The following is a 12159-nucleotide window of genomic DNA, read 5'->3' on the forward strand; positions in this document are numbered from 1 at the left end:
AAGTTCCTAGCCTCTAACAGTCAGTGACTCCAGTGTCGGGTCAGATGCCTGCCTTCCTCTGGCCTCCACACACACCGGGCAAGCAGACGCATGCAGGCAAGCATTCACTTACATGCAAGTAAGCTATTTTGAAAGAAGAGTTGGAGATTCTCCTTTCTCCTGTTAGAAGGCCCTCCCGTGCCCGCATCTGTCAAATGGGTCTGGAGAGGTAGCAGCATGCTGGACTCTTGCGGGTCCTGTCTGCTCCTGCTGTCCAGTGCTGCTGAGTGCACTGAGAGCCACTCGCACTTGTCACCTTCATGGGTGATTACACCCACTTTAGAAGCTTCCCTTCTTTGAATACTAGGTCCCACTACTGGCCCCAAAGAGCTTTGGGACTTGGTTAGATTCCCACTGACTCCAGAGCCTCCTCCTGGAGTTTGTCTCCCCAGGAATGGGGGTGTCTCTCCCAAGTGTGTCAGAATGGGAAAACAAAGTCCTGAGTTCACACTGAAGAGGCCTGGGCACTCTGCCTGCCAGTCTGAGCCGTCAGAGCTCACTCAACAGTAGCACCCTAAACCAAATAACCCTATTAAAAAGTGGGGTACAGATCTAAACAAAGAATTTTCACCTGAAGAAATTCGGATGGCCGAGAGGCACCTTAAGAAGTGTTCAATATCATTAGTCATTAGGGAAATGCAAATCAAAACAACCCTGAGATTTCACCTTACACCAGTCAGAATGGCTAAGGTCAAAAACTTAGGAGACAGCAGGTATTGGCGAGGATGTGGAGAAAGAGGAACACTCCTCCACTGCTGGAGGAGCTGTAAGATGGTACGACCACTTTGGAAATCAGTCTGGCAGTTCCTCAGAAAACTGGACATGACACTTCCGGAGGACCCTGCTATACCTCTCCTGGGTATATACCCAAAGGATTCCCCGGCATGCAATAAAGACATATGCTCCATTATGTTCATAGCAGCCTTATTTATAATAGCCAGAAGCTGGAAAGAACCCAGATGCCCCTCAATGGAGGAATGGATACAGAAAATGTGGTATATTTACACAATGGAATACTACTCAGCACTTAGAAACAATGAATTCACACAATTTTTAGGCAAATGGTTTGATCTGGAAAATATCATCCTAAGTGAGGTAACCCAATCACAAAAGAATACACATGGAATGCAATCTCTGATAAGTGGATATTAATTAGCCCAGAAGCTCTGAATACCCAAGGCACAAATCACATAACAAATGACTCCCATGAAGAAGTATGGAGAGGGTCCTGATCCTTGAAAGGATTGATCTAGCATTGGAGGGGAATATAAGGACAGAGAAAAAGGAGGGAGGTGATTGGAGAATGGATGGAGAGAAGAAGGTTTATGGGACATATGGGGAGGGGGGATCTGGGAAAGGGGAAATCATTTGGAATGTAAACAAAGAATATAGAAAATAAAAATATTAAAAAAAAAAACAAAACAGTAGCACCTACGCATACTGGCTTAGGGATCTGTGAGACTCCAGATACTGGATAAGGATCATTTATTGTAGCTACTTCACGGTCGCTCCATTTCGTACTAGTACTTTTTTTTTCTAAGTTTCTTTCATTAATAAATTTGTCTGTCCTCTCTTTGCTGCTGTTGACATTACTTGAGTGGTAAATTTTTACTGTCTCTCAATATGTACTGGAAGACTTAGAATTTGAAAATTCTGGTAGCTAGCATGCTTCTTTAGCTAAAGTAAGAAGCTCCTTTCCTGGCAGTGAACATAGATTCTGACCATAGAGGCCTCATTTCTCAGTTGCTGAGAGGGAATAGAGATCCACAACAGGGAACCTCCCTGTGGCAGCCCTGGCACCCACTATGGGAGACTCCCTGGGCTGAACTTCTCCCATGAGTCACAGCCTCACCATCTTAATCCATGGGCACATTCCAGAGGCAGGTGCATCGAGCAGAGGTCTGGTGGCAGCTGTTCATTGTCCTTTCATTGTCCCAGCAACAGCCCGTGGCCTGTCCCTGAGCTGTTCTGATCCTCTTCTGAGAAAACCCATTTAGGGAAATCTTCTCCCTGTGTCTTAATTTAGTTGCTTGTGGTATCAGCTTGTGTCCATCTGTGCTCTATCCTCAGACTTCCCCAGTCTGCTCTTCTGCTCCTCGTACTTCTGACTTCCTTTCAGCGGGGATTTTTTTTTCTCTCTCTCCATTTTTCTTATTCCACTGATTTTTGTTTTGTTCTTTTGGGTTTTTGTTGGGGACTCTTGCAAAGTAGCCCAGTTGGCCTCACACTCTCAGTAGTTGTTTTCTCCCCTGCAGTGTCCTTTTGAGCTGTCTCCGTATCTCTGTCTTTGGGAGTCAATTGAATGTTTGATAACATGTAATGTTATTTTTAACGAAGCTTGTTGATCAAAGAAATAATACCAAGGCTGGAGAGATGATTTAATCGGCACTGTGCTTGCAAGCAGAGGGGCCCAGATTCAGTTCCCAGTACCCACATAAAAATAAGCTAAGCATGACAGACAGCACATGCCTGTAATCCCAGCACAGACACAGCCCAAATCTGCAAGCTCCAAGTTCAGCATGAGACCCTGTGAGCCTTTGGATAGATCTCTGGTTATGAGGAAGGCTCTTCATGCTTTCCCTGTCAGATCCTGTCCTTGACGCATCTGCTATAACCTGTAGTGTATAGCCTTACCCCAGGTCAGAGTGGAAAGGTTGTGCATAGTGGGTAACCTAGACTCTCTGACAAAGGAACTCTTCCGATGATCTGCCTACCCTATCTCCTCTGCTGAGCAGGGCTTTTGGGTTCCATTAGTCTAACTTCTGTGGCACCGGGGTTAATGACTACCCATTAGCTACTCTCATTGAAAGGTCAACCACACATAACCACACAAAAGTGAAGTGAGAGTTCACTTCTGCATTCAAAGAAGGTTTCCACTTTGTGATGAAAAGGAAAGAGGAAGAGGCACTAAACGTGACCCTAGAAGCACAGTGGAACAAAAATGTTTGCTGTCATGGAAATTTTAATACATGAAGGATAAGCAAGGCATGTTTCTGGAGAGAAAGTTTACCCTAGCTGGACCGTAAAAGTGTTCTTCCTTCCTGTTGAGTGGGATTGAAGATTTAACTACTGGATGGTACAGTAACTACTCAGATCCAGAGCTATGTGAGGGTTCACTCCCTCAGGGGTGCAGATGAGCCCAGAAATGCCACTACTTACTCCTTTCAATGGGATCTTTTAAAAGAACAACATGTCATGCTCTCCACGGTTGTTAATGCTTTGGGTAGGATCAGGGACTTCCCCAGATCTTAAATTTGTAATAAAGTTTTGCAATATGAAGATAGTTAAGGAAATAAGGTACTGCTCTACAACAGTAAATAGGGATGTAACGCAGCTGGCAGAGTGCTCGTCTAGCATGAATAATGTCCTGGGTTCTATCTCCAGCAGCACATAAAGCTGATCATTGTGGTATATGCTTATAATCCCAGGGAGGTAGAACCAGGAGGAACAGAGGTCAGCCCTGATCTTGATAGAAAGGACCTTTACTGCTGTGCCATCTTGCCATCCTACTAATGCTGTTTTATTCAAAATTTAAATCAAGTTTACCCATAAAGAGACTCTTTAAAAGACTTGCAGCCTGGTTAAATAGTTCCAAATGAATTCCAGAAGTGTCTGAGTAAACAGGTGAATTCTTCCTGCAGTTGTTTCTATATTCCCTCAACATATATTTCTTCAATGATTACTTTTTAAATTCTATTAACTTGTAGAGCATTAAAATATACAACTATAAAGTAATAAGTTCCTAATGGAATGAGTTTTTAGTACTTAAGAGTCATTGCATTTTCTTGTTTTAGATGTTACATATAGTATGTGATTTAAATTTTATTTTAGTAATTTATTTTAGTAATTAAGATAGTCACATAAGATAGAAAAACAATACCAATAAAACTATGTAATATTAACTATATGACATACACAGACTTTTCTTCATTTCCTGTGTGTGTGTTTGTGTCTGTGTACACACTCCTAAGTAAGTACACACACACATCAGGAGGCTTACCAGTAAAAGCCAACCTAGCTACATGAGCAAAGTCAAGGCTAGCCTGAGCTACATATTGACAAAAAAAGGATCATACTATATATATATATATATATTGACTGTTTTGATATGTTAACCTTTTCCTTGGATAGCTTGCTCTTCCTAATTTACACTGTTTTGTATCTGTATGCAGGTTAAGGTCTCTTAGAGGTGACTGGTATCTTTTACTATTACAGAGCTGTAATGAGGAACCTTTCGTAGAGATAGTTATTACTTACGAGACTATATATTAAGTATAAATTATAAATATAAATGTCTGGATCAAAGGACTGATACGCAGATAGTACAAATGATCCTTCTCACAAAGTACACTACTGGTGCCCCTATTTCTGTATCTTTCACAGCACTTTGAATTATGTATTTTCTCATCACTCTGAATTAAGTTGACCATTTTCAGTGATTTTATGTGATCTCTTTATAATCTCTTGCCATTTATCTACTTGGTTATTGGGTTCTTATTAATTTATGGGAACTTTTATTTACTAAAGAAATCAGCCCTTATTTACTTAATGTTTAAAAGACAACAGTGACACTCTAACTGCCATACACAGATCCAGCCAGATATAACACAAACGGAGCCAGAAGTTTCCTTTTCAACAGCTGAGGAAGATTAACTGTGAATGTGAGAATGGGAAGTTGTTGGGTCAGCCACTGGAGAGAGTAACTTGGGCAAAAGCCATCTCCTGAAAGACGATGCCTTCTCCTTGCTGTGCAGAAAGTTGTTAAATTATTTAATAACCTTTTCTAGATTCATTGTAGCTAATGGGGATACAGAGTTTCTTTTTGGCTAGATTTAAGTTGATGAAATGTATGTTGACCTGATGCCAGATTACAGCCTGAATGACTGGAGCCCGGAGTCACGGACAGTGTAGCAAATCATCATCTGAAAGATTGGCATTATATGTGTATATACAGATGCTTTATTAGCTATCTTGGGGGGGGGGTGTCCTTTTTTAACTCCACTTAACTGCTTCTCTCCAAAAATAATCTTTGTCCTGTTTTATTTACACACACACACACACACATATAATATACGTGCACACATACATACAGTACATATACTCACTTATGTCTGTGTGAAAACAAGCATGACTAAAAATAGGGCTCCCCCACCCCCGCAACAAAACAGAAAACCTGTGTATTTCCTAGCTTCTAATGAATTGCTATAAAAGGCAGTTTCTGAAAGAAGTCTAAAGGAAGACAAACTTCCTTTAAACATACAACCTATATAAACAAAACTTTTAAGTGAACCAAAGTAGTTTTAGTTGTAGGTTTTATTGTTGTTAAGAAAGAAACAGAAGGAGGTAGAAGAGGATAGTGAAAACATCCAAAGTCAACTTCTGAGCTCCCATCTTACATAGATGAGGATATGTACACACAGACACACACACACAGACACACACACACAGAGAGAGAGAGAGAGAGAGAGAGAGAGAGAGAGAGAGAGAATCACATATACACTAAAAACAATGAAAGTAAATGTATGTGTGAGTTAAGATAATTTTATGTTAAAAAGTAAACCTTGTGTGTGTTTTGTATATTTTTAAACATTCTCAAATCTACTCATTCATAATTAAAATGGGGGACTTGGGGTTTGTATTTTGGTTCTAGTTTGAGACAGAATCTATCTATGTACCTCAGGCTGGCCATGAGCTTAGGATACAGACCATCTCGCCTCAAATTTATGGCAATCCTTCTGCCTCAGCTTCCTGAGTACTAGGATTACAGAAAGTGAAACTCTACTTAAGTAAGTTTCCTCTTAAACTTCCAAGGCCTATAATGGGTATACAGCTCAGTGCCCAGCATTCATGGGCACTGGCCTCAGTCCCTAGGACTACAAAAGCAGCAAACTCCAAGGTCCTTTTACGTTAAAAAAAAAAAAAAATTGTTTAGTTAGCTAGGGCTGCTGTGCCAAAGCACCATACTTTCTTTTCTCACAGTAAGGAGGACTAGGAATCCAAGGGGTCAGAGTAAGGATTCTTCTGAAGTCTCTTTCCCTTATCTTGGGAATGACCATCTTCCCTCTGTGATGTTAATGTCCTTACTTCTTTTGTTATAAAGATATTAGTTATAGTGTATTAGGAGTCACAGTAATGGTCTGTTTGCAATAAATTACTTCATCAAAGGTTTTGTCTCCAGTTAGTCATGTTTTGAAGTATGTTAAAATTTCTACATAGTGAATTTGGGGGAGAAGAACACAATTTAGCCCACAACAATGATGGATTAGAGTGTATTCACTTTAGAAATTACAAATAACCATTATAAACAGAAAAATAATCTCACTCTCTGCTTAATGTGAACCAAAAAGATATATAAGGAGAGCCTCATAGAATTTTTCTATCAGTATTGATACATTTATAGGGATAGAATCTAGGTGAATATAATGTCTTAGAACATACTTTCTTCTCCTTTATTCAACTGCACGTTGTCAGTATCCATACCTTAATTCATCAGTCCCAGAATTTCTGGGATTTAGGTTATTTTCAGTTTTCCCTTTTGTAAATAGTTTTCAGATAGCCATAACACCTTCAGAGAGCTGTTACATGGGGCTAGAGAGATGGTTTAGTGGTCAAGAGCACTGGCTGCTCTTCCAGAGGACCTGAGGTTAGTTCCCAGCACCCACAGGTGGCTCACAACCATGTCTACCTTCAGTTCCGGAGGATTTGACACACTTCTGGCCTCTTCGGGCACTGTATGCATGCAGTACACAGACAACCACACAGGCAAAACAAGAAGGAAAATACCTTTTTAAAAGCTGCTGTAGATAATTTTTCTAAAGAGCATGTATTATTTTCTTGAGTTTCAAAAAACATGTTTCAGCCTGTTTTTTAATGAGTATGATAAGTAATACTGTATAGGGAAATCCTACTCTTCTGTACAGTGTGTTACCTGCACCTTGTCCTCCTTTGTGACCGTGAACCTTTCTCTTCTATCAGGATTGCCTGAACTAGAACTAGAAGCAATCGATAACCAGTTTGGACAACCAGGAGCAGGGGATCAGATTCCATGGGCAAATAATACTGTGACGGCAATAAATCAGAGTAAACCAGAAGAGTAAGTAAGATGCTTCGTATTTTATACACTGAAAGATACCAGCTTCTAAGCTAGGAGCTGCTCTCCCCGGACTGGATTCCAGTACGCACTAGTATTTTGAGCTATAACTCAATGTGAGTATAATTAAAATGGGGCATGGCGTGAGAAGATGTGGTCGAGCTTAGATCTAGCAGAGCATTTACCACATGACCACAGGCGGGCTTGCTTTGTAATCACACAAGACTGGTGTGCATGCAAGCCTCGTTCTGCATCTCGTCACTTGCATTGCTTTGCTGTCCGTGTATTCCTGTGGATAAACTGGCCTTGCCGTACAAATTGTGCCGCCTTAAACTTTCAGCTCTGGGTCATTTGTCCATCATTTGTCTTTTGTTTAGAGCAACAATATGTAAGTCAAGAAAATATACCTGCTCCCATTCTCAGTGGAGTTTAATTTCTTAATTTGCACAGGCATCTGTGTTTCACAACACAGACTACATCTCATACATGTCAATCAAGGGAAGAATAAATATATTTAGGACATTTTCTGAACTATTTTCCCTTTTCTTTTCCAAGAAGAATAATTTTTTGTATATTGCTAATGTAATAATATTTATATTATTTTCTCTATATATAATTTTTATACATCAATTAATGTCTTCTTAGATTAGACTGCATGCTGTTTTCATGAATCAGTGAGCAATTTGATGGGGTTTTTGGCTGAACTACTAACATGTTAATGTTTTTCAACTTAATTTCGTTTGTATATAATAGTCACTTTATATAATCAAGATCATTTTATCAATTTTGAAAGCATACAATAAATTTGCTGTTTTGATTATGATTCAGTCACAGTATTTAATGGTATTCATACAGTCAATAGGATACGAGTGAACCTAAGGTCTGGGCACAGGGCTCATCGAGTAGAGTACTGCCACACGAACATGAAGATCCACGCAGAATTCCAAAACCTGAGAACATGGGAGGGGGGAGAGGGAGGAAGACAAAGAAAGAAAGACATAGGGGGGTGGAGGAGAGAGGAGAGAGAAAAGAGAGGGAGGTAGGAACACACACATATATAAACATAAACACACATGCACACGCACACACTTTCCTGCATGCATATAAAAGAATAAATCTGAAAAAATAAATTAACGGATTTTTTTTTGCTTTTTACTTTTATTAAGGAATCTTTATGGGGCTAGGAGATGTTCCAGTGGTTAAGAGCACTTTTGGCTCTTTCAGAGGACCCAGGTTTGGTATCCAGTACTCTTAACAGGTGGCTCCCAACCACCTGTGACTCAATCCCTAGAGACCCGCCACTCTTTCCTAAGCTCTGCAGACGTCTGCACAGTCATGGAGCACACAAATTTACTCATGCACAGACACAGTGCATAACTGAATAAATAAACCTTTAATAAAGCACTTCTCAAGCCGGGTGGTGGTGGCGCACGCCTGTAATCCCAGCACTTGGGAGGCAGAGGCAGGCAGATTTCCGAGTTCGAGGCCAGCCTGGTCTACAGAGTGAGTTCCAGGACAGCCAGGGCTGCACAGAGAAACCCTGTCTCGAGGGGGGTGGGGGGGGGGGGGGGGAAAGCACTTCTCTTAATTATATTTAGTTCATTTTCCAGGGTATTTCTTTAAGCTAACAGGAAGAATATGGAAATTTCTCATTAGTTGACAAAAGAATGGAAATTGTGGTCAAACTGTGCATTAACTGCTGTTTTCCCTGGGAAGGGGCTCAGCAGGTAAACACTCTCTGTAGGTTTGAGGACGAGAGTTTAGATTCCCAGAAGTCAGTAGATACCACGTTGCTACTCCCAACTCAGGGAGGCAGAGCCGAGGGCTCAGAGGCCAGTCTAGCCAATTGGTGAGCTCCGGGTGAGTGAGAGACCATGTCTCAGAGACGAAAGTGATGCGCTACCGAGGAAGGCATCTAACATCAGACTCTGGCTTCTCATGTGCACATATGAGGGTATACGCCAATGCCACATAGGCACATATGCAAATATATCCAAAATGTGTTCCTTGGATCTCTGTACACTAACTATAGGGTATTTCATTGTACTAGAACTCATGCCAACATCATAATAGAACTTTCTAAAACCGGATTTGTGCATACAGGTATGTATATGTGTTTACATTCTTTAAATCATTTTCTCCTGCCTTTCTTGTCTTCTGCTCCCATAGCCAATGTATTAGCTCACAACTGGATGAGCTCCTCTGTCCTCCAACAACTGTAGAAGGAAGAAACGATGAGAAGGCCCTTCTGGAACAACTGGTGTCTTTCCTCAGTGGCAAAGATGAAACGGAGCTGGCCGAGCTAGACAGGGCGCTGGGGATCGACAAACTTGTCCAGGTGCTTGTTCAGATGTCGCCTGAGCCACCAGAGTGATTTTTAAGCAGTGGTTGCTTTGGGATGAGCTTTTGAAGAGCATGAATTCAAATGAATGTGTTCTGAGACCTGCTAGAGATAACTTCTCCCACATACAGATTTATGTAGACATACATCTCATGTGTTGCCAGAACTTTGTTTATAAATTATTTTGGCTTCTTTCCTAACAGGGAGGTGGATTAGATGTATTATCTGAGAGATTTCCACCACAGCAAGCAACACCACCTTTGGTGATGGAAGACAGACCCACCCTCTATCCCCAGCCATACTCCTCTCCCTCTCCTACCGCTGGGCTCTCTGGCCCTTTCCAAGGCATGGTCCGGCAGAAGCCTTCACTGGGGACTATGCCGGTTCAAGTAACGCCTCCTCGAGGGACCTTTTCGCCCAACATGGGCATGCAGCCCCGGCAGACGCTAAATAGACCTCCAGCTGCACCCAACCAGCTTCGACTTCAGCTGCAGCAGCGGCTACAGGGACAGCAGCAGGTGAGTGCTGACCTCTGCGGCCCACTCTTCCTCAAGGTTGGTGCCAGAGCGCTCCATGACAATGCAGGCACTTGTCCATTCCCAGATCTCAGTGAAAGACCCACAGGCCATCCTGGGTCTGCTAGGACGGGAGTAAGGGACCCTTCTCTTCAGGGACGCTGATAGAGCAGAGCACTTTGAAACCCACAGCTTAAAAGGAATACAGTTTTTGTGTTTTGAGATGCAAACAAGTTTGATTAAATATGTAATTACTAAATAAAGAGAACTGTAACTTAGTTTATAAATAGAACAATAGATACCATTAGTTGTTGAGAAAAAATAAAATTCATTATTTGAAGTTGGTCAGATTGAAATCTAGTGATAATATGAATGAGAGAAAGGAAACATTTTGGAGGGCCTGGGGTTTGTGCCTGATATAAACCTCTTGTGTGACAGGAAATGAATTGATGTGGTTCCTGAAATATTTAAGATTGTAGTAGGGAGAGACAGGGCCACAGGCAGATGGTGGGACACACCAGCTCTGCTTGTTGTCAGTTTTTCAACTCTCCTTGTATATTTTTTTGAGATTCTAGGAAAGCATTTGAAGAAATTGGTTAGAGCAGTTCTAATTCAGGAAGAAAAATAAATAAGATGCATTAGAAATCTGGGACAGTGGTAGAGGGCATGTCCAGCATTCTCACAACCCCGTCTTCAACCCACGCATCCAAAAATGGAAGGGCAGTGTGGCTTAATAGCTATAAGAGTAACAGGTTCTGACTGCGAGAAAAGTCAGATGATTCCTTTACCTCATAAAGAAGCATATGGACCATGTAAGAGACTGTCAAGCTCTTAGCACAGTGCCTGGCATGTTGTAGCCTTTAATGAGTACTAGCTTTATAAGATCGTATTCAGCACGTATAATAAACAGTGTAAATGTATTTCTAGTCTATAAACGGGTGGTGATGGAAGAGAGGACAAGAAGCAATGAAATGGAAAACTCTAAATGATATAATAAAAAGAAAGGAATGTATTTAAAGTGCTAGGATAGAATAAACTACTCAACAATGAGTTAAGAAGTGAGAGGAAGAGAAATGAAAGTCCTGCTCCTAAGGAACAGTGATGATAAAGGACTTGCTGCTTCCGTGGCTGTCGGTATGGACTGGGTCCTCTGTGCTTTTGCAGTTTCTGTTTTTGTTTTGTTAGCTTTTCAAAAAAAATCTGTATTGCCTGTGCTATCCTCAAACTCCAAATTCTCCCTCCTCAGCTGACCAAGGGCTGAGACTGCAGCTGGGTACATCATCACACCCAGATCTGTCATTCACTCCCAGGAAGGAACTCATCATAGAAATGTTGAGCATCTTAGACACCCTTGGGGTGCACTCTTAAGTACCCTAAAGAAATACAAAAGGTAAATTGTATAAGGAGCTTAAATAGTCAAAACTCGACTGTCTGCTGGAAACACTGAATCACACTGCACACAATGTGTGCTAAGTACTAAGTCAGAAGAGTAGAGAGATGCTCACATGCTTAACTTACAAGCTGCAGTTAAGGAAATGTGGTTTCAGCTTAGAGGTCCAGCAAGCACCGAGTCCCTGAATTCATGAGATTGTTTCATATTCAGTTTAGGTAAAAGCTAGGTTTGCTTCCAAAAGTGGCAGAGGGCTGACAAGCAAAAATTATTACCTGCAAAGATTATGCATGTGAGGGACTGCAGAGAGAATGTCCTCACGCTGTTTCCTTTACAGCCCTTAAACCCCTGTTCAGAGTGGGAGCATTCAGCAACTCAGAAAACAGAATGTTGCTACATGTATGCTCCTGTCCATAGCCTTCTGAGTATTGTACATTCATAGGTTTGGGTACGAAGGGTCCCTTGACTTTATTATAAAAGCATCTTTATTTTTAAATGATGGTGAATATTTTATCTTATCCCACAAAACTTGGGTTCTTACTTTAACTTTAATATTGTATTAATTTTTCTTCAAAGTTTGTTTTGTTTTGTTTTGTTTCTGATCTAATGTAAGTTAGAAAATAAATGAATCCAGAATTAAAAGGTAAACTGTTAGGCAATAAGAAACGTAACCACTGTTCACAGGGCTTTGGGTTTGTGTGCGTGTGCGTGTATGTGTGTGTGTGTGTGTGTGTGTGTGTGTGTGTGTGTGTGTGTGTGTAACTCTAATAGGCTATCTTCTTAC

The 12159-nt window shown here is 41.1% G+C and overlaps 1 protein-coding gene across 6 annotated transcripts in view; it reads left to right on the plus strand.

Annotated features, from left to right (window-relative positions):
• Ncoa1 (nuclear receptor coactivator 1) overlaps positions 1-12159 on the plus strand; it is a 213475-nt gene that overhangs the window by 178439 nt on the left and 22877 nt on the right. For all 6 annotated transcript variants that reach the window (XM_052186173.1, XM_052186176.1, XM_052186177.1 and 3 more), the window contains 3 exons: positions 7015-7132; positions 9299-9467; positions 9674-9988. In XM_052186173.1, the coding sequence (XP_052042133.1) occupies positions 7015-7132; positions 9299-9467; positions 9674-9988 (602 nt within the window). The remainder of the gene's footprint in view (positions 1-7014; positions 7133-9298; positions 9468-9673; positions 9989-12159) is intronic.

The sequence above is a fragment of the Apodemus sylvaticus genome, chromosome 6 (assembly GCF_947179515.1).
Source record: "Apodemus sylvaticus chromosome 6, mApoSyl1.1, whole genome shotgun sequence".
Classification (NCBI taxonomy): Eukaryota; Metazoa; Chordata; class Mammalia; order Rodentia; family Muridae; genus Apodemus; species Apodemus sylvaticus.